This window comes from Pempheris klunzingeri, chromosome 8 (genome assembly GCF_042242105.1).
Source record: "Pempheris klunzingeri isolate RE-2024b chromosome 8, fPemKlu1.hap1, whole genome shotgun sequence".
Classification (NCBI taxonomy): Eukaryota; Metazoa; Chordata; class Actinopteri; order Acropomatiformes; family Pempheridae; genus Pempheris; species Pempheris klunzingeri.
In genome coordinates this window covers 12,613,319-12,637,127 of record NC_092019.1, presented here as the reverse complement: position 1 = coordinate 12,637,127, position 23,809 = coordinate 12,613,319, and the positions used below count along the sequence as shown (strand labels likewise).

The window sequence follows — 23,809 nt, the reverse complement described above, 5'->3', positions numbered from 1 at the left end:
CTTCAAAGGTCCAGTCACCTTTTGTTTTTAGTCAATCGCTTGAACCACCAGTAAGCTGTGCTCAGACTTTCTAAGAGGCCTACTGGTGATGTACACTGGTGCGCGAATATGCAGGGCTCTATCACTGAAAACGGGAACCTTGAATTGAGTCCTGAACTTGATAGGAAACCAGTGTAAAGAAGATGAGATGGGTGTGATGGGAGTCATCCTGCTGGATCTGGTCAGCAGCCTTGCAGTTGTGCTCTGGACCATTTGCATTTACGGTCCAGAGATGGCTTGCTGAGGAAGGTGAAAAGAGCTCTGCAGTAGTCTAACTGACAATATATGAAAGCATGAATGATGACATGTAACTCAGGTTGTGATACAATGGACCTAAGTTTGGCAAAGTTTCATAAATGGCAGAAACGTACACGTCAACAATTTGATGTGTTGGTCGAAGTGCATAGTCTGATTAAATATCGCACAGTTGCTAAGATTAGACTTAGAAAGGGGCCCAAAATAATGAAGAACCTTGGAAGCTACACTATCTGTAACAATAACTTCAGTCTCATCTGGGTTTGGCTGTAAATAGTTATTAGCCACCCACTCCTTCATGGCAGTCAGCTTGTCAGTATCTTAAAAGATACAGCTGGATATCACCAGTGTAACAGTGGTATGAGATACCTTTAAACTGGCTAATAATTTGACATAAGGGAAGCACACAAAGCAAATAATGTAGGACCCAAGACAACCCTGAGGTACACCACAGGAAAGCAGTTTCAGACATATGGAGACCCAACGACACAGAAAAATTCCTATCTGAGAGATAGGAGGAGAACTAGGCCAGGGTGCTCCCAGAGGCACCCGCCCACTGTTTTTCAGTCTGGGTGCTGTGATCTGCACTATCAAAAGCTGCACTAAGATCCAGCAGCACCAAAATGGAGCTTTCGCCCACATCTGAAGACATTATTATATCACTGGAAACTTTGAAAAGTGCTCTTTCAGTGGGACACTGCTGATGGAAACCACACTGGAATTGATCTAAAATGTTGTGTTAAAGGTGTTAAGTGAAGGCTCTCAAGGTAGGATAATTTATGTTTGCTCATTGTTAATATTGTCATTTAGGCCACCCCTGATAGTCTGGCTTATTGTTCAAGTATATACCATCACTGCAGAGGCGGAACAAAACGTGCCGTCCATGGTGTTGGTAATACCCACTCAACTTTAGTTAGGATGTATCCTTACAGTAGTGTTGGGCATTGTTAACATCAGCTCTGCAGACACCGTGTAATTCTTCAATTTGTAAGCAGTGTTGGCAGGAGGTGTAGAAAAAAAGTTGCTCACAGCGCTGCGGGAGTCGCACCCTGGCTACTTTATATCTATTATGTATGCAAACAACATTCTATACACATAGAGTCATGAATGTAAATCAGAAACACTTAGAGATGCAAATGATGGTTCAAGTACATACATCAAAGCTACATGGTTTTGTGTTTCATCTGGGGTGAAACGCATGGGGTCCTTGCTTGTCACGTCTTGCTTTCATCTGACCAAAAGGAACAATGATGAAGTGAAAAACCCCTCATGGCAAAAAGCTTCACAAAAACCTTTGAAATGCTAAATTATCTTTCATAAGCACTTAATTGTTCAGTATGAACCTCCTCCCTTGTTTGTTTTGTATCACTGTCCTATTACAGAGAAGAAATGTCAGGCACACATTTGAAGGCACCGTTCAGGCTGGTGACAGCGACTTTAAGAGTGATGATTGTTTTCATCCGTTTCCGATTCATCTATATTCCCACATGATAGAAAAAATATCTGATTTTAGGTATTAAAAGAAAAGCAAGTGTGCTACAAATGTTTATGAGGAACATTCTCAGAGCACAATAGAACATAAGGGGTTACATCTTTTCTTTTCTTTATATATTATAGCGCACAACATACTATTTCATAAGAATGATCTACTAGGATGAAAAAAAGATGATTTGGCATTTCACACAGGGGCATGACTGCAATTTTGGATACTTTCTCTGATGGGTCAACCGCTCAATATTTTTCAGGTAAACCATTTTCTCTGCTGACATGTTGCTTTATTTCAGCAATGAGCTGTTACAATGTCAACCACCAAGCAGAGTAAAATATTCAGTCTTATTATTATGCACGCAATTTCTCCAGAATGATGACACTGATTAAGTGGCCTTTAGACAACCACTCATTATTTTTTTGGCATCCGCCGTGCCTGAATTTTAAGCTACTTAACATTTAACAATTATTTCAAACCTGTTTTAAAAACTCATTGTGTTTCTTAAACTTGTTCAAATGTAGCTGTTGCATCTCTGCCCTTTGGGTCTATGCCTTCAGGACTTTCAGACCTCCGAAACAATAAACGCCGAATTCTTTTAAATTCGCTCTGCAGACAGCAGACGTCGGTAAATGGGCCGATGTAAGCTGTGAGGTTAAGAAAGGCTGTTAAAAGCATCCAATCTTTGGCATCTGTTAACAGCTTTCCACATGCTGAAGCAAATCAAAGTCTCATAATGCTCTAAAACACAAAAACCTTCTGACACAGAGAGAAACATTCACACAGGAATCCTGCGCCGACATCCTGTGATTAATTCCTTTCGCTCTTAGAAAGTATAACAGGATTTTTCATAACGTATGTGGGCTCTAATCTTCCTCTCCTTAAACTAATCACAGAGGAGAAAGAGGAGTCTCAGGCACCTGCATCGCCGCACATTCGCTCTAATAAAGGAGGGAGCCAAATTAATCACAGCAATCGGCTGCTCCACTCAGAGCTGAACATAAGGCTTTCATAAGCTTTTGTTTAGGTGACACTGTCTCTGTGTGTGCTTTACACTGCACATCTGTAACAGGAAGCATGATACATTCATGAACAGCCACATCATGCTATGAAAATTATAGCCTTACGCTGGAGCGCACTTTGCATCATTTAGCTCTGCCTTGATTGGGATGTGGCAGCCCTTTGAGTCACCCTGCTGCTTTCTTAATTAACATGTCATTTCAAATCGTAGTGAGTGCTGCCTCTGTAGTACGTCTTAATCAAGAAATCCAAGGTTTTGTGCTGGTTCGAATGCTTCGGAGAGGCTTTAGTCTGAGTTGCCTTCATCAAATGGTCCACCATAGCGGGAACCTGTTGAATATGGCTCGTTCTCTCTCACACACACACAGAAAAAATACATTTTGGATGAAATGCCTCTATGTGAGTATTTGGGAGGTTAAGAAGCAGAGAGAGAAAGATGGATTGATGGAAAGCAAACATAGCTTCAGAAAGCACTTTTCTATCATTGCTGCCTTCAAATGACAAATGTTCTGAGAAAGCATTCAACCCATGATTCCTTTTTACTGTAGGCCCAAAGGCATTAAAACACTTTGACAACATCGCTCACTTTTCAGTTGGAAACGGAGGCTCATAGCTACATCTGAGAAACGTTGCTCTAGACCCTCAGTGAATGTTAAAACCCCCGTAGAAATATCTATAAAACATTATCTTCAAACATCATTCATGTCAGTACTGTCATTACATCCTTTATCTTACAGTCAGGATGCATTTTACGTAAATCAATCGCTGCTTTTCAGTGGTTATACCAAAACAAAAACCATAACAACAAATGCCCTTGCCTATCACTGATGCATTAGTGACATATGAGGAACAGCATGTGTAAAATACTGAACTGCTGCCGTGGCACAGCTTATGTTGTTTTGATGTAAGCTGCTGTGAAGCTCTAATTGGAGACTGGTTGATACTGAGAAAACATGTTTTTGTGAGCATGTGCACAGGAAACCAAATTGGGTGTTATGAGCAAATGAGTGCCACTCTTGCTGTTAAGCTGCTGGCACTCCATCGCCTGCAGACCAGGCTTGTAATTACTGGTGATTGCCTTGCTAAATTGGACTCCCAGACCAGTGGGCTGAGGACTTTTCGTAAGCCCCGCAGCGGTGGACCAACAGCGGTGGAAGAGGGGGCGCTCCCTTCATCTGATTCATGTCTGCACGTTTGTTATGTTAACTGGATGACAACAGGCATCAGACCCTGTTAATACATCACCATGGTGTGTGACTCATCCCTCTAATGGACTTTTCTTGTTATTTACTGGTTGTCCGTGACATATTGTTTCTGTTTTAATTAGTTACAGGCATCCATGTAAACTGTGATCATATTAATCACCTTCATGGAAAACAGAGAGGTGGTGTTCTGCGGGACTCGGCTGATACAAATGAAAGGATCCTGTGGAGGAATTAGAGGAACAAGAGGAGAGAGGGTAAGAAAACAGGGAGGGTGTTGTCATTTTTATTTTGGCTGTAGGTAGCTGGGTAGTCTGACTTTGTCGGGAGAGCAGAGGATGGTCTTTTATTCCTTTTCTCAATCTAAAGTTTACTTCCTCTGCAACATACTGTTACATGAAAAGTTACAACAAAAAGACCACCAGCAGGCCACAGACATCCTGCAAATTTCTTATTTCACATGTCCGCATTTTCTCAGTTTTCGAACTTTTAGTCTACAGACCCAATCGATGGTGGCTCATGATCACAGTTTATCATATTTTGTGCAGCTCCCTCTAGGGTCACCAAAGGCTTTTATACATGTTTTTACATTGTAGTAGTCCTCCAGAAGACCTGTAAGCACACTTGACCTGATATGTAAGATCGGTGGAGTTCCCCTTTAATGTGTACAATGGTGGCTCACATTAACACTTCCATTAACTGGGTTATGCAATTAAACAAACTGTACCAAGTGAAAACTTTGACTGAGCTGGCAGATGGTACCCAGTTTGAGTCCCTGTCTCTGCTCCTCAGCAGGGAATCCCAGAGTATTTGCTGCCTTGTAAAACATCCAGTAAAACTGTTTCAGAGCTTTTTGCACTTCTGGCATTTTGTGAACACCTCAGGCAACCAGGAGGTCTGATTATCAGTGTTACAGCAGGCGTCTATCACACTAAGCAGCAAGCCAAATTGCCAAATCCATTAACACAATCTCTGCATAATCACCACCTCAATGATTAATTCCTTCTGGTTGTGGTTTCCCCTTTTAGTTTTGGGTTATATGGTTTTGACTCAGCAGTGACAGCTTGTGCACTGTCAACCAAGACGCTGTGCTGTGTGAAAAACCTCACTTACACAGTATGTAGGTATCGACTGTTGCGACCCCTAAACGTCTGTTATGATTTGAATAGAAGGATTCATACGGCTGCAGTATTGTGATATAATTGACCTCAAGACGTGTTTTTATCCAAGCTGCCAAACGGGATAATTGTGTTCCATCAGGCCTGTCTGTCTTCACGAGGTCCCCCCTCTGAAGTCACATGATGAAACAGAAGCGTCGTCCACATGAAACAGAAAACAAAGTCGAGAACCAGTGGATGATCTGAGCTTTTGCTACTAGCAAGGGAATACTAGCGCTGCAACAGTGAGAGTGTTTCAACAAGATTCCCTCTCTGTTCTCCTCTCCCTCTGTTAATTTGTTTGAGTGCATGAAGAACCATTAGCTAGGGTCAGATGATGAAAGCATTTAATTATCTGGAAGTGGCTCACAGTACCTCTTTAGGTAACTGTACATATATGTCGATGACAAATGATAAAAATAAAACAACTGTTGCATGGACATTTTAAGCTCTCGGAGAAAACAAGGGATAGATTTCAAAATGCAAAACGGTTACACTTGAGTTGTCAGACATGACTGTGCTGCCTGCTGAATAAAACACTGTGGTTTTCAAATTTTAAAAAAGGCCAGCTCTCAGTCTAGTCAAGTCAGGAGCCATCTCATGGTGTCTGACTAAATTATTCATTTTGCTGCATTTTCATTTGTCTTTAACACGGCGAACATATAGGCAGAGCCATTTATATTTCATAGGGAACATACTGTATTCTCTGCTCTGTAGCGCTGAGGAAATCTTCAACGAGCGCTACTCTCCTCACCAACCCCCCAACACAACTGTCACTGTCTGTCTGGTCTCTCGTTGGGAGCTCTGTGATTACTTCTGTAAGAGCTTCTCATAGGCTGAGCAGCTCTTGCTCAAATCATTTGAGGGATATCTTTCAGCATGCACAAGAGTCTCAAAGAGAGACGACGGTGACTGATGCCTTTTAATCAAGTTTCTATTCTCCGAGACATCATCAGTCATTCAGCAGAGAATGATTTCAGCCCTTTAATGTGTGCAAGAAATCAAATGAAAGACCAGTTGAACATGTAATCCATGCACTGTAATGCAAAGAATAGCCAAGAATTTGTCATCTCCAACACATCTTCTTTGGGCCTCACTGGCATATCTCATGTAAGTGTTAACTGCAACTCTAATAATGCCTCAGTGGTTAACGCCCAGTCGTGACTGTTTGTACTCAACTTACACTGCAGTTGGACCCGTGCGGTTGAATGTTCACAATCCCCACTCAGTTTGTTTAAAAAGATAGAATGGTTGTTAATCTGGATGAGATTTTTTTCCCCTGATGAAAGTCACAGATGAAAACTGTAATGAAAGTGGTGGTCTGAGTTTGTCTCAATCAGAGTTTTGGACCTGTGTCACTCTAAGTTAAATGATATGGCTGGTGATGTTCAATATCGACCTTATCATCAACAAATCACATGAAAAATAAAATGAAAACAAGCCAAATCCTGATATAGTGTATTCCTCTGTGCTATAGAACGCCGTTATTGTCCAGAAACTGTTGCAAACATATATAAATGAACCACACAGTTGGACTGGTCGACTCATTACCATGAACATGGACGCTGTGGTTTATTTCAAGTCGATCCCACATACCCTGTTCCACTGCTGTAAATACTCTCTAGAGCATCAAATCCCCTGTTAAAAATAGACCCACCGAATGTTTTATTTTCTCCCGATGGTCACAATCAGAGAACCACAGAAGAATTGACTGACGCAGTGATGTTTTGGGTCTTTTCACAGGATTTGCTGATAATAACAAAAATGTAGCCTCTAATATCACCAGCCTTTATCATTAAGTGATAACGTGCAAAATGAGCTAATTCTCCAGGCTTCTGGTGGCCAGAAAGCCCAATATCATCCCTGATTTATTTCATATTGTGCTTTCATTTATTCACTCACATTTACACACACACACACACACTTTAGATTTGTCATGTTTCACCCTGTGGCCAGTGGCCTCTGACCACCAGGCGCATCCAGGCCAAAGGCCTCTGTGGACCGTCAACATTGACCTGATAATCAATTCTTGATCATAGCGACAAATTACATTTCTAACTCCCATGAGGCCTCACTGGCATTTACAAGAACATACAGGTTAAAAACATCTGTAATAACAACCACGGAAAACAAAATATTAGGTTAAAACTGAAGGGTATTTACAGCAATATTCCAAAGTAAAAGCAGTTACAAGATACAACTTATGCTGCTCAATTTGACAGTTGTATGTTTTCAGAAGCCAAAAGCGGATACAACACCTATACAACTATACTTTATATACTGTGTCTGCTGAAACACAAAATGTGAAAACATTTAAAGATCAAGCACTTTTCTTTACAAAACGAGAATTAAACATAATGCTGAGTAAGGCATTATGGTACATATTTTCATTCAGCTAAACACATTGGCAACCACACTGCGCTGCATTTATAAATGCTTTTCATACAGTGATGGCAATAAAAAAAGAGATAGTCCAGACATGAGACAAGAGCTATAACTATTTTGAGATTTAAACTGCTTCACCAAACACTTATAGCACTTAGTGTGAATACTTACTTACATTTGATTTTCCTAATTGTTTACAAGTGAGGCTTAATGTTACAACAGCTTGACAGCACATTGAAACAAAATATATCACATTATCACTTAATATGCTGTTAAGAACAACATTATCTTTACACTTGATATATAGATGCCTTTGCTGTAGTGGCAAGATGAGAGATATCTGAATGTTCCTTCAAAGTGAGTGGAAAAGATTTCTTTTCACTGCCCTAATGTCCTCCTGCGAGTGTCCAAAGATGTTCAGCGGAAAATTGTCCATTAACTGTAATATGTGTAGGAAGCTTCTTGTTGCTTGCTAATGTGTTTGATCCATTTCAGACTTGCCTCCGTGCCAGTCTGAGGTCATTCAGTCGTAGCTATGAGTTGAAGCTCTGGAGCCACTTTCCTCTTCAGCTCCTCAGTTCACTGTCAGCTGAATGTTTTGGCTGTGCAAAAAAAAAAAAACAGAGCAACTTCACTGCTGAGAAGTGGAAACAATGAGTCAGCTGGACACTGATGTTCATGGTGTATATCCGCTGGAAGCGCCAGTCATCTCTGCTTATTATCTGCTGTATTTTCTTTCTCTACGATGACTTTCACAAGCATCTTTTGTGATTTATCAGATGGACAAAAGAGAAAAACGTGACACTGAAACATGTCGCTGTGGTGATATAGAATTTCACTTCCTTTAAAATTGATTAATTATGTTTGTTGCGTTCGTCTGTAATTATTTTTCCTCTTACCATCACAAGAACGAGCGTAAAATTGGATAGAGCCTTTAATCTAAATATTACAGTGACAAAAATATAATCTCAGCTCAACATTCACATTATTGGATTCTCATTACCTTTCCACTGAGGTTGAGTGACAATGCTATTGCCAGTTTAGATATGCAGTGCATTAAGCAAGTATCAGGACAGAGACACATTTTTCAGTGTGTTGGCTCTGTAGTCCAGCACAGTGGATGTGAAATTAAACTTTAAGGCTAAAACCCTGGCTTGATATTAATTCAGCTTTAAAGCTGCTATAAAAATATTTCTATACTATCAATCGATCAAATGACTGTGTAATTGCTCATAGTGACAAATTCCCTCAGCTCTATGGAGCACTATAGCATCTTTCAGCTTATTCTTTTGGTTTTCCAGCCTGTTTTCATTCACTCTCACCGCGTGAGATGTGTAAACAGGCAACTGTTTGCTGACAACTTTGTCATATCAACTTAAACGGTGATAACATGACAACGTTGTGAAGACAGCCTTTTCCTGTGTCCCCCAAAAAGTCAAAATGGCCAAAAGTCATTCCCTCTGATTTAATGTGCCACATCGGCAGTGTAAGAACTGTTGCCCTTTACAAAGAGAGTCCTCATAAATGAGTCTTCATAAGTGATTTTACAAGCAAATAAATGACTAGTATCTTCCCTGCTGATGTTCTGCCAGGGCTGCAGTGCAGCGTCATCACATCTTGCTGCTGAAGGGGATTTTTCAGAGTCAGTCTGGTCTTCATCAAGTGAAGAACATGATCTGTTGAACTGAGGTCAGGTGACTGACTTGGCAAACCATGAGGCCATAAAAAGACTCTTTGGTGGCCATGTCTGTATGTTTAGGATCAATGTCTTGCCTGATCATTGTGGCACTGTGTATACACAGGACTATGAGTTCTACATTGCTCACCTAATATGGATGTGAAGGGTTTTTTGCCCTCATTGTACTGTAATAGAGCCAAAACAATGAAAAAACACACGACTATCCCAATACTTACTGATTGCACTGCATGTGTGTTTACTCACACGGTTGCTTTATGCATGTGCTCTACACAAACTCCAAGAATGGACGTAGATTTGCATCCATTTCTTTATGCACAGGCACACGCAGGCATGTTTGTTATCATCCCACAAGACAGTCCTTAACAAATTGTGTCTCTCAAGCCTATTGGGACATAAGAGTTTCATTGTATGAAACCAGAAAAACACAATCAGTACTTTACATAAATGGCAGGTCAAGAGCCTACATCTGCAGATTCAGACTCCTGTGGTGGAGATCTGTGTGACCTCAGTCTGGAGGTCATCCTGAACAGTACTTCCGCCCAGGTGACCCATGCCTAGTCAGGCCGGCGGTCTCTCTGTCGTCACAGGAGCACAAACAGACACAGGCTCCCGTGTGCTATTACGCGCTCTGGAGAAGCTGCTCTGCTCCATACGGGAGCGATACGGCAGGCAGAAATCCCTAAAACACCTTTTGAAGTTCTCATCCAAGAAGGCATACAGCACAGGGTTGAGACTGCTGTTGGTGTAGCCCAGCGCGATGCACAGATGCCAGCTGGCCATCACCAGAAGGTTCTTGTGGTTAATATCCACCATGGTCTTAATGATGATGAAGATGTGGATGGGAGTCCAGCAGATGATGAAGGCTGCGACGACGACCAGGACCATGCGGGTGATTCGTCGCAGGTTCCTGTCCTTCTCTTTGGAGCCAGAGAGCAGACGAACGCTCTTCAGCCGTAGGATCATCAGGCCGTAGCAGACGGTGATGACCAGGACGGGAACCACGAAGGCAAAGATGAACACGCAGATTTTCATCACTGTATCCCAGTATCTCTCAGGTCTGGGGAATCTGAGCCCACAGCCGGTGCTTCCTGAGGAGTTAAAACAATTAGAAGTTTAATAGAGGGCCGTGTGGAGAAGCTAATTTAAGTTAATAACCCAGCTCGAATGAATTCTCTTTTACTGCGCGATTACTCCCAGAAATCAACACTTGTGCTAGAAAGTGCTAAATAGCTAATGCTGACAAGTACAATTTGTGCACAGAAATGGTAATAGTCCCTCACCTTTATCTGTCACCTTGGTAACAGCCATGATCATCACTGGGACTCCGACGGCAGAAGAGAGGATCCAGATACCAACATTGATGAGCTTTGCTTTGGCAGGTGTACGGAAGTCCAGAGCCCTCACCGGATGACAGACAGCGATGTAGCGGTCCACACTCATCATGGTGAGCGTGAAGATGCTTGTGAACATGTTGTAGTAGTCGATGGCGATGACCACTTTACACAACAGCTCCCCGAAGGGCCATGTGCTCATCAGGTACTTGGCACTCTGGAAGGGGAGGGTGCTGGTGGCGAGAGCGTCAGCAAGCGCAAGGTTGAAGATGTAGATGTTGGTGGCGGTCTTCATCTTGGTGTACCTGGTTGGTTGGAAGAAAAGTAGAAACTGATTGTGACTCACAGTTGACAGGAGCCGCTGGTAGTCGGAGGTGATTGAATTTTGTTCAAGGTCTGCCTACTTCTGTGTTGGAAAGAGGACGCTGAGTGTGGTTGACTCATGATTTCCATTAAAACATTTCAAGGTTGGAAACTAATTTATTATTTAATGTAACCAATTTCCTGTCTCAAATCAATGATCTGCTATTTCCTCTTGAAAAATATGGAACTAATAACAGCATTTTTCAGATGCATGACATTTTATGGCACTTCACTAATGCACAAGAGCTTGACTCTAAGCCTCCATTAAAATACCTTTCTATGTAAGTCTGAAAATCCTCACAAACTCGTCTATGAGATCAGATTCACAGTAGTTGTTTTTTTTTTCTTTTTGTCCAGTGACCATTGTTGTCTGAATGCCAGCTGAACAGTTGTCTGGCTGTTTAAAGATGGATTCCTCCACATGTTCCCACAATATGACACTAGTTGTTCACATTTAATTAAATTACAGCAACAGGCTGTAAAGGAATGAGGCAAGACAAAGTGATGTATTACCTTTTATCTTAATCCCCCTCCTAAAGACATTTATGACCTTGCACACCATGTACTATGTACTGATCTCACTCTGTAATTGCTTTGCCAGCGAGAGAGTGGGCAATTTTATATTTACTTTGATTATTCTGAAATTGACAAACCAAACTACAGGAAGTCATATATCATCCCCCACTCATTTCACGGAGGATTTAAAAATGAATTCAATGAGATGATTGATTGACACCCATCACCTCTTTGCTTTCTCATTGAAGCTGCGTTAGTTCAACAACAAATCAACATGAGAGGAATCCTCAGAATCTGCAATGCACGAATAAGTAAGACGCAGCATCACAGTTATCGCTTTTGATTTGCAGGTGAGGGGTTCAACATGCTACTTATTTCCCATGAAAATTAATCATCCGAGTTTACAGCATCATTCCTGATATTAATAATTGGTGCAATGAAGTAATTTCAACGCTACGCTGTAGATCATACCGCCCCCCACCTTCCCCTCTAGTGTGTAGGAGGTGTGTGTGTGTGTGTGTGTGTGTGTGTGTGTGTTAGAACGTCGCAAGTGGGCAATTACAAAGGATCATCATAAATGAGGTAATATAGCATTGATTTTCTTTATTGTTTATATACTCCCAGAGCAGCATTTTCAGAAGTCAGTTTGTAAGGCACTTAAAGGCAATTTTAAATCCTAGATGATACAGAAACATATTAATAATTTTCATTAGTCTTTTATGGGTATATATGTGTGCGTGTGTGTGTGTGTGTGTGTATGTGTGTGTGTGTGTGTGTGTGTGTGTCGCTTTTCACAGGATGTTGCCACCACCAAAAAATAGTTGTAATTACCAGCTTAGACAACAATAACCCATATTTCCTCTTACTTTTCTAAATGTATTTGCTTTTATTAATTAGTTCCTTACTCTTTGTTTATCACACGTCCCTTACCTGACGACCCCGTACATCACAAGCACGTTTCCCAGCAGTCCCACCACGCAGATGAGAGAGTAGAGAGCCGTGATACAGACAGCGATGATGAGACTTGTGGTGCCCCTGGTCGCAGCTTTGTTGGTCTCGTTGCTGTTTGAAGGCACTCGCAGCAGATCCTCGGAGAACGTCACGTTGAAAGGAGTTATGGAGACCGAGAGGCGCTCGTTAAAATTGCCAAAAGCGTCGGGAGGCAGAGTGGGGAACTCCATCTTCAGAAATTCAGGTGAGATTGGGGCGCGTGGAGAAGTCACAGATTTCCAAAGCAGGTGCACGAGAGCGCACGAAAACTGGACGGCAAAATTAGTAATGAGGCGCCCAGAGGAGGTTTGCTCTCTCTCTCCCTCTATCCCTCTCTCTCCCTCTCTCTTTCTCTCTGTGCGTGCGCCTTTGCGCGCTCCCCATGGCAAAGCGCACTAGTGCACAAAAGCAAGATGTGAGGAAACTGTTTTCCTGCCCAATTCCTGCATAGCCCAAAGGGGTGGCATTTGTCAAAGTGCCTTAATTATTTCTAGAATATAATAATGCTTCATCACATCCTTTTTAAGAAAAAAAATCTCCTTTTTTGCTGCTGCTCAAAACAACAGCCTCTTGTTCCACCTGCCACCCAGCAGCTAATCAAACAATGTCAGTCAAAGCCAATCTGAACATCCCTCCTTGTTGTAGCTTTTCAGCTCAATTAGACATGTCTGTATTGAACCATTCCTCTTATTGCTGCTTGAGGTACTGAGGTACTGATGAAGCATTTAAGGTGGTTACGATATAACCTATATGACATAGTCAAGTGTGTGGATTTTGAAGTGAATCCTACAAATTGCTGTGTTAATCTTCACATTGGCTTCGTGGATAATTATGTTGATGTTAATCATGTCTGAATGGGCAAACACATTGACGCTGGCAAACAAACATACATTCATTTGAGAAACACGTGTTTGCTGCGGGTCAATATTGAATCAAAGCTGCTCATGTTCAGCAGAATAAACATTATTGTCTTATCTCTGATGTTTTTTAATGCACCTGGAACATTTCTCATCACTGTTACCATGTTAATTTGGAGCACATGTATGTTTCTTAGTCCTTATATTTGCTGAGGCATTCATTTATTTTCCAAATGGATATGCTTGACCTGTTTATCTGACTTTTAATGGCAAGCAGGTGAGTCTTTTTACAGTTTGCATCAAAACACTCATTTATCTGTAGCTGCCCTCTGTCTGTAGTTCAGCCCATTACTGAACATCAGAGACTATTGATAACATGGAAGATGCAGCTGCATGTGATCATCTGCGTGTGCTGAAAGTGGCACATTCAGGTACAAGTGTGTGGTCTGTTTGAATGCATTTCCAAGGGGTGATTGCTTATTTGAAGACAGACACATTAAAATCCTCCCGTGGCTCTGTCTGCAACATTCATAACCGCAGCAGTCTTTATGCACTCTGAAATGTGACCTTTACAAAAATCCGCCTTTAAGCAACCACCATCAGCGAGGCACAAAGCACGGACAGCCAGAAGAATAGGGCCGTGTTCGGAACAAAAGCTCTGATACCCCCCTCTTTACCGCTCCTTCCAATTATAGATCATGCATGTCTTCCTAAGATGAAGAGCAGTAATTAAAATTATCTGGCTCATTCTGGGCAAGCTCATTTCTCTTTCATTAATGGGGACGGATGTTTGTTTAAAGCTTCTGATCAGATTTCTGGACATTTCGCTGGTGAGAAGAAGCCCTAACATGATGGGCAAGACTGAGTTTTAGCATGGCTTTATGGATGGATGTCAGTGGGTAGTTCTGTCGGTCATTCAGTTTTCCACCACTTTGGTCCTGACTAAATTAGCTCAACAACTATTGAATGGATTGTCATGGAATTCATGACAGATATTCATGGTTCCCAGAGGATGAACCCTAACGACTTTGGTGATCCTCCGCCTATTTCTCTTGCGCCACAAGCAGATCAAGCTTTTCACAAGCTTGGTACGGATGTTCCTGGTTTCCAGGCGATGAAGTTAAAACTTAAATGTATCCAATACAGTGGTCCCTCGTTTATTGTGGGGGTTACGTTCTAAAAATAACCCGTGATAGGTGAAATCCGCAAAGTAGTCAGCTTTATTTTTTACAATTATTGTATATATTTTAAGGCAGTAAAACCCCTCACCATACAGTTTATACACTTTTCTCAAACTGGCGTTAACATTTTCTCACATTTATCTCTTGTTTGACTTGTTTGTTTGTCTTGCAAACAGGCAGCACTTAAAAGTCACACTGCTAGCGATTGAACATTTATGTAAATTTGGCAAGCCGAACGCATTCTGTACTGTACAGAGACACGGCACGGAAGAGATTGATTGACATTGGTCTACAGTTCCTTAGCCAATCAGGACGCAGAACAAAATGCGCGTTCATACACTGTAAAAAAAAGCATGCAAAATTGCACTAAAAAAATCCGCGAAACAGCGAGGCCGCGAAAGGTGAACCGCGTTATAGCGAGGGACTACTGTACTTTGATTTATGACCAAATACTTATAAAACTAATGACATACTCAGCTGAACTAACTAGCCAGCATTAGCACACTAACATACTAAATTAAGATAATGAACATGGTAAAAATTATTTCAGCAATTTGCGTTGGGCTGAACACCCCATAGCTGTGATATAATTATAATATACCATGGCCTGGAGTGAGCTATTGTTTTTATAAAATGGTAACTAAGTATGGCAATGAGAAAGTTGTAGACTCATTTCCAATTTGTTTAAAGAAACAGGCCCTGGCTGCTTGCACAGGCAGTTGCTATGCAACATACTAGCAGTCATAGACACATGCCAATCCAAACCATTTTATTAACATAATTTGGCTCTTTACTTATATTAATTTGCATCTTGTCATTTAGTGTGCAACAACTTTAAAAACTCCAGCATCTTGACCTTGAAACTGCTTGTAGGCTGGCATTTCTTGTTAGGTGTGTGTGAGTTTCAGTCGTCACATAGCTCAGGAAAAAGGTTTTGCACTTGTGGACACTTACAGCAACAGTCTCTCTGTCTGGATCAGATAGTTTCCGAATCAAAGTGCTGCAGAGGCAGTGTTCAGTGTATTTCTGCTTTTCTGCTTGAATTCATATTCTGAGCAACATTGTAGCAAGACACCCTTCTGCTCTGAAGTGTACCAGTTACACCCAGCTAATGACACTTTTTATACTTAGGCTGTAGTGTAGGTCATGAACAGCCAGGTAGCTTAAAGAATGAGCACTAGGCCTACTTACCCAACAACGTCAACACCTCAGATCTTTTTCTTTTTGGGTGAAGACAGACGGCAGGTGTGTCAAGGTTAGTTGGGAGAGATATTTCTCTAGACTCAACAGTTAAGAGAGGATCAAACTGTTCATTCATGTGCTCTCATTGTTCTTCTACTGTGGGTCATTGTGATTTTTTCTTCTTTTTTCTTCTCATTGAGGGCCAGTGTTGCATAATTAAAGGCAGAGTCTGTAACATCGGAAACACTAGCAAGAGTCGGTAGATTTTGGAAGTACCCAACCAAAAATGTCCCACCCTTCCCTTCTGGCGCCCCTCCAATGCCACTGAATGTGTGCTGCCTGACAGCTGTTGAAGGACATCACAGTTGTTAGGGGACCGGCTACCGCCGCCCGTCGCCATGGTGGCATTGTCTCTCATCTACTCTGTATACAATCGCTTACTGACAGCCTCTCTTAGCTTTTTTCAGTCATCAAATAAACAACTCAGTTAGATGTCAGATTCATATAAAAACAAGCAGCATAGCAGCCAGGAGCGTAACAGCCATAGAGCTCGCCTTTACGGTTTCTGACAGGCACATGGGAATCTCAATTTCATTGACCTGCTTGTTTGACACCGTCTTAAAGTGTAACACTACACCTTTAGCCTTATACAAATCTTTAAAGCATTTGATGGCTTTTTTTGTCTTCTTTTAGTGTCTGTTTTTGTCCAGTTTTCCTAAAATGACAGAAACCATGTCATGTCATCCATCTTTCTATACAGTCTATGGCCTAAACACAGCCTCACACAGTCAGCATGTATGTAAACTCCTAAGATGGAACATGATTTGAGTTGGATTCAGTGCTCATTTGGCTCGGTGTCTGGGGAAGTCGTGGAGGACAGAACAAAACAGTTTTCAAAACTTCTAGCGAGATTATGTAATTTTGTATGATGATGATGATATTTAGCATGCAGGCTGCATATGATGCCTACCTACAAGCTAAGTTACCAAGTTACGTGCTTTCCTCCTGAGGTCTCAATACAAGTGTTAACTTGTGTTGTACTTGAATTCAGGGAATTGCCCACAATAATTGCTTTTCCTCCATTTTACCTTCTGTGCCTTCTATTGACAATATGGATAATTGTCACAGCATGCAGCTCATCTAGCAGGGAGCTGCGCACACACTTTGGTTTACCCAACGAAAAGCCGTCGTGACACAGTGCAAACCATTGGAAATAATGTGTTTCCGTTGTGACATGTTGTGTCTGAAAGGACCCTTACTTTTGCTTTTAAGGATTCAATACAATTCACAGTTAAATACACCTTAGCCATGTAGGAGAGAAGTGAGGGTGTATTGCTATGAAATACATTTTAAAAACTGCTACAATGCTACAATGGTCAGAAAGAAATTACAGTCTGAGTTCTTTCAGTTTTTCTCCACATGACTTTAGACTACAAGAGAAGCACAGGAGTGACTAACATCAACTAAGGTGAAGAGTGCAAAGAGTAGTTATGAAAGAGCTACCAGGTTTTCTATTACAGAAGGTCTGAGGGGTGTTTACAAAAAAGAAGGATGTGATTTAACAGATTAAGTCAGTTTTAGTGTTTGTGAAATGAGGGGGAGGCAGCGGGGGCGGTGGGGTCACACGGTTATCAAACAGACTCCTCCTTTTAAGTATGTTTCATCAACTTCAGCCCACAACTGCTCCGGAGGGCCCGGCCGTAAATTCTGGTCTTGACAGTTATCTAACCTGTATACCTACACAACTCTCATCAACAGAAGTCCAAGTGGGACAGCACACCTCGCCGGCATGAAATTACTTACACAGCAGTTCAGGAGGTAGATTCGCTACATTTAATTTAAGTTAAACCTGCGTGGGAGAACTGCGTATGACAGCTGCTACTGCTGCAGGAGTTATAATGATGTACAGGGTTAGATTAGAAGGCTATCTATCCCCCTAATCAAGAGGACTGAACATACCATAATGTCTGAGTGCAGGGTAGGTGCTCTCTGTAATGGCAGCAGACTGAATGTGTCAGATGAGCCAGTAAACAATTTTGAGATCTGGTGGAAATGTGCTGTAAAAGAGAAGAGAAATGGGTCTGGATGTACTGTAGCCGACATGAACAAATGCTGCTGTTGCTGCTGTTGTGTTTATGTTTTTTTCTTCTCCTCTTGGGGAGAATCACTCATGATTAGTCTGTACAGACAGCATGATTACTCGCATCACTCATCAGCCCAATGGAAATCTAGGGAAGCATTACGCTGCCTCCCTGAACCCATCACATTCATGGCAGGAAATATACAGTGCAGACAGTTCAAATTGGCTTGATGTTGGCTTTTTGCATAAGGACGGAGTGATGATGATGCTGATGATGATGCACGTTTGATTTTTAAATGATCACACAAGATTAGAAGATGTCTGTCACTGGTTAAACCTTAATGTATTATTTTAAACACACTGACATATCAGCTGGTATCGACAGGGTTGTCATACTTGTTACACTTGCACTTATTTTATATGCTGCGTGCTGTTATGAGTGCATGTGTTTTTTTATCTGCTATCACATTGCAATTTCTCCTGCACAACTCTGAGCTGGAATGGCAGAGGCAAGAGCAGGGGGCTTTGATATACTATAACTTCTTAAAGGTCAGCGAAAAAAGGAATAAGTACGATTTCATATGTTTACAGAATATTTCTCCAGGTTGCCGGTATCTTCCACTTCACATTGCATCGCTATCTAATAATCCAAGCGACATAAACAGCCAAATATCAGTCTGACCTGCTCAACCTCTCAGTGTGAACTCATGCTGTGATCTGACCTCTGGATAGGGAACAGCTACTGTTACTAGTTTCTATAAATACAGCTATTACTAGTTTCTATAAATACAGGTATTAGTAGTATCTATAAATACATTAAGTTTCTATGTGATGTGGTCATGTAACGTTGGCATTACACATTCAAGGTGTCATTGTTTCACCACAGCAAAGATACACTGTGGATCGATAGATGTGTGAGGGTGATCTTTCACTGTTACTGGCTTAATTTACACCCAACAGACAAAACAAGTGCAGCACTCAAGAAACCATGAAATTAAATCTGACAAGGTTTTGTGGTCAGTTTTCTGTGCAGTAACAGGACATCTATACTATTTGCACATCATGTTCTTTACAACTGTACAAGTCTTCGTGTGATCTATATATATGTCCTGTAGGTATGCTTTTCAACTCAGCAAAATGAACCAGAGTAGAAGGGAGAAGACTGGAGCAGAAGAAAACAGCAGGCTTCCTTTCCTTCACAGCACCGAGAGGTTGTGCAGCTAGTGTCCAGATTCATTTTGAATTCTGCGATACGTTAAAGTTTAGCTAAACCTAATAGGGTGTCGCTTTGTGGGAAATGAAAAGTGTATGTGTGTGTGTTTGCATTGTCAACAGAGCACAGTCATTAACAGCTGAAGCGACAGAGGCACAGAGAGATAAACAAGAACACAAGCTGTGAAATGTTACAGTATTTTTTTTTGTTTTTTTAGATTTGTCAGCAAAAACACACCATTTCCTTCATGAACCGTGGTGGTGCAGCGTGCACGTTTATGTCTTATTAATTTGTGGAGAAGTCACAGATGCCCTGCTGTGGTATTATGAAGTCATGGTGCAGAACAGAACAAGGGACGCTGTGGTCTGCGAATCTGCCTCATGCCCAGGAAATATTTCTCTGTCTCTTACTAAAGAAACACACATAAAAACATAATATTTCAAAGCATCCTCAAGCTGGAAAAAAATAAATGGATAACTGCAGAGTGTTGACGAGATCATATGAGCGGTTTTTCTGGGTATGGGTATGCATGGGTATTAATAATATATACATTGCTGATATGATGGCTGTGCAGAGCTGGTTACAGCTACATTTGTACATTTTAAGATTTAGAGACTATACAAAAATAATTACTTGGGGGAGGGGGCTCAGAAAACAAGGAGGGAGGGTTGTCACTTTATTTATCGAGAGATGAGGGGAGGATGTTTCAATTTTTTCACATCCCACAATTATATATTTCTTGTGTTCTTTTTGAGAAGATGTTGGGCTCACTATTTTGTTATTAATTATTAAGTGTAATGTTTTGCATCTTTGTCTACTAGAAATTATGTTTATGTTGTTCTATTGTAGGGAAATTGTTTTCCCAGTAATGGTGCCACTACATAAATTATGTAGAGTCAATGTTTTTTTTTTTTTATTTGAGTGAATGAAATACTATATTTATGTAAAAAAGGGCTGCCAGTGCCTAAATGTAACCATAAAGATATTTAATGATGCTGTAGTCGCCATCTGCAGATATCGTATTGCAGGATAGTTTACTTTGGTACAGATGAAAGTAAGTGAAAGTTTTACCGATCTGTTCACTACCAGCATTTTGGCCAAATATTTTAATTAACACTCATTATGTTAAAGGAAAATGTAATCCACTCATTTAGCATTTTGTTCTGCTTTTGCTTTTGCAAATTATTTTCATATAAATGTATTTTTTTTTAGAAAACAGGGTTGGATTTTGAGACATTGGGGATTTTTTATTTTTTCAAAGTCAGGGGAAGGGTTCAAAGAAAACATTAATAGTGCTGTGAAGGGCATAGTTTTTTTCTTTCATTTATGATTCAGCCCACCTCCTCTTCGCAATCATTTTCATACAGTCTGTTATTTGAGGATAAAATTCAAACATATTTCTGTCCTTTTCTTCCTCTTGCTCTGCATAACACATGATTCTAATTGAACAGTGGAGGGGTTGGATAGAGATTGTAAAATCCTAAATGGGCAACCACAAAAATTAGGCACTTAGGCTTTTATGAGCCTGTGAACTGCTGACTTACCAGCACAAACGGGCAATCACTTAGAGGAAATTGGAACATTGTTATTTGCGCCTTCAGATAGATTTAGGCTTCTTCCTGCACTTTGTTATCTTTTTCTTTACAAGTGCACACAAGATGAATACAGACCTGACTAATACATTAATTTCTGACTGACACTTATGATATGAACATCTGAAGGTATACATCAAAAATAAAACAATTGTAGAATTCATATAGAGTTGGTGGGATGGTTTATAAGAAATTAATTAGTCACACTAATAGTTTATCACTTCTAGCAATACTCATAGCACCAGTGCCTCTGATTGCAAAGTTACTGATGCTTGCCAAATCAATTTAGTGTTTTTTTTTCTTTCATTCGTAACATCGTTAGCAAGGCAACAAATCATTCCTAATGTAAACTGTGAAGACTGCTTGCATTAGACCACCAGCATGATAGCTGTGATTGACAGATATTTACACTCTGTAGCTATAGCTGCCAGAAGAAAATCTCACAGTGCTTTTTTGATCAGTTTTTCTTTTTTTTTTCTTTCACAGCGGTATTCTGCAATAACAGACAGAGGTTCAGCAGTTTCAACTGACAATTAGTTATGCAACAGCGATTTGTCTGGGTCTAGGATTTGATTAGTTTTCTGACTTCCGTCTGGTGGAGGCAGCCAGCACAGTTTGGATACAACACATGGGACAACATGCATTCATTGAAAATGCTTGTAAGCACACCACATTTTACTGTCATTAAATAATTGTAATAACTGTACAGAATACTACGGGAATAAAGCAGAGGTAGAGCTAATGTGTCTGAACTCATTGTTGCTTTTCAAGAGGCAGTGATGTCATGTAATGATGACTGAAGGCAACAAAACAAAGCATAGACGAGGCAGAGACAGTTTACAGACATCACCATGGGAAGACTGACATCTACTCTTTTTTAAAGGGGTTTCAAAGGTTCTTCTTCACGTCAAATCTGATGCAGCTCCTCTTTTGAAAGAGCAGTGTTAGTCATTGCCAGTCATTCACTGGGGGTTATGTGTGACAGCAGAGCTTCTGTCCTTGACCCACACAAAGCCAATTTGTGTCTTGCTCTCTGTGACAGTTATAAATTATGATAATGTTTTGAAAAGATTTTCTCTGCAGAGCAGAGGCAAATTGCAGCCAATATTCATATTCAGTGTGCATGTTATGTTGATTTTAATTATGCTTGAGGGAAAACAAAATGAAGGAGAGAGGGTGTCTGTGAAAGCACATGGCGAAATGTAAAATTATGCTTGTGACATTCTGCACAATTGAGGCTTAAATTGAAACTGACTGAAGCACATACAGTTATTATACTGGACTGTCAACACATCTGTGGTGGTTTGAAGCGGTTGTCTAATTGGTCGAATGTCAACTGTTCTTGTATTGTTAATTCATACATTTTTTCAGCAGTTGCATTAAATCAGGAGCAGCATGTAAGACATTGAGGCCTGTAGTACAGGTATAGATATCACAAAAAGAGGAAAATAAATTAAAATATCTTTTATATAATGTATTTCCCCTCTAATTTCCATGATTTTCTTTGAATGTCAGGTTTTTAGAGGGTGGTCCTTGACATGCCTTCATACAGGGTTTTTTTTATCTCACTAACATAATAACTTATTATTGTTGTTGCCAATGCAAAATCTTTTTTCAGGGGTCACTGGATATCTGCACCAACTGATAGCGAAGGTGCAATATGGGGGTGGGTGTCAGGTGTGAAATGAGATGGAAGAGAGCACAACATGCCAGAGAGAAGCGGCGTTGGCTGCTGATCCTCAAACACACACACACACACACATGCACACTGAGAGACACACACACTCATAAAACTGTCCAAACACGGTTATTACCTAAACAGACGGTTAAAAAAATGCTACTCGCATGAGAAAACAAGAGGATAAAAAAGGCTTATGTAACGTTGCAAAGAGGCACAGATCACATCTAATTATACACATGACTGTTGGAGTGGCAGATGATCGTTGGCGCTGCCTGTTACTCGCTAAAAAGGAAACCTGCTAAAAGAGCGAAAATGGCTTTAACTTGCATCTGAAAAATCCCCCGATGACAGTGCACCAACTTTTAGAGTCTATTTTTTATTTTCAAAGTGCACAGGAATCTGTTAGGATACAAGCTGAGGTCAAGGTCTGCAGGTCTGCTGCCTGCTGTAGCAGTGAGGATACTGTACATATACACGACAAGAGTGTCAGGCTAACAGATCAATTTGACAGCATCCACTCCAAGAGCTACTGAACCGAGAGGAGAGAGAAATATGGACATGAAAGGAAAAATATCGACTTGGCTAACAGAGCGATAGACGATTACAGGATGACAAAAGGTTTAGAGAAGAAAAAGATGTTATGAAGAGCTATAGGTACCAGTATACAATAAGACTACACTTAAACAGCATTTTAGTTGTTATAACACAACAGATTAAAGGAGATATTATGCTCATTTTTAGGTTCATATTTGGGGGTCCTGCTAGAATATGTTTAAATGCTGTAATGTCCAATGTTATGTTCAGAGTTTCAGATTTAAATCGACTATGAAAAAAAGTGATTGTTGATATTTTCTAGCAATTTTCGCTGAGGGAGGTGATGCCACCATGTTAGTGATGCCAATCACTCTGAGCTGTGCAGTTACAGTAGAGCAACATCAGTATAAGATCTTAAATGTCCAAAACTTTCATACATTGGCACTATTGTTCACCTTGATGGTGATGTGCTTTACACAACAAGGCTCCCTTGTGCCAGTGAGCCCACATCAATGTGTGAAAACTATTTTATGAAGTGTTTATTAATGTTTATGGCTGGTTTATAAAGTGTTACCAACCTTCTTAGAAACCATTTATGAGAGTAGTCTTATTGTAAAGTAACCAAAGACCAAATTTTACAAGACAGAGCAAAGTACATTTACACCAGTTAGAAAGAAGAGAATATAAACTTACTTATCAACGTACATATAAATGTACTTTTTGTTTTAAAAAAGGGACAGACTATTTAATTGTATTTTATTGTGTCTAAGTTTCTGTTCAATTTTGTATTTCAATATTTTGTATTGTTGTGACGACCTCTGTATCGCACTCTGGCACAACAATTTCCTCCGGGATAAATAAAGTCGGTCTTATTCTTATTCTAACTCTTAAAATGTGAAGTAAAGGACCTCAGCAATCAGTGTGACAAAAAATGTACATTGTTAAAATGTGGTTGTCAAGGAAACAGTGGCTTAATGTCCATATGAACTCTCCCTTAAAGAGAAGAAGAGACCACCTCCATAATTCTGCCTTTGGCCGTCCTCTGG

The 23,809-nt window shown here is 40.6% G+C and overlaps 2 protein-coding genes across 2 annotated transcripts in view; one reads left to right on the top strand and one right to left on the bottom strand.

Moving 5' to 3' along the window:
- Positions 1-23,809, top strand: part of serinc2l (serine incorporator 2, like) — a 126,649-nt gene that overhangs the window by 97,955 nt on the left and 4,885 nt on the right. The window lies entirely within an intron of this gene.
- oprd1b (opioid receptor, delta 1b) lies at positions 8,936-12,668 on the bottom strand. Its single transcript, XM_070835086.1, has 3 exons — positions 12,384-12,668; positions 10,524-10,879; positions 8,936-10,331 (listed from the first exon to the last, which is right to left on the bottom strand). The coding sequence occupies exons 1-3, from the start codon at positions 12,632-12,634 to the stop codon at positions 9,802-9,804; spliced, it is 1,137 nt and encodes a 378-aa protein (XP_070691187.1). The 5' UTR covers positions 12,635-12,668; the 3' UTR covers positions 8,936-9,801.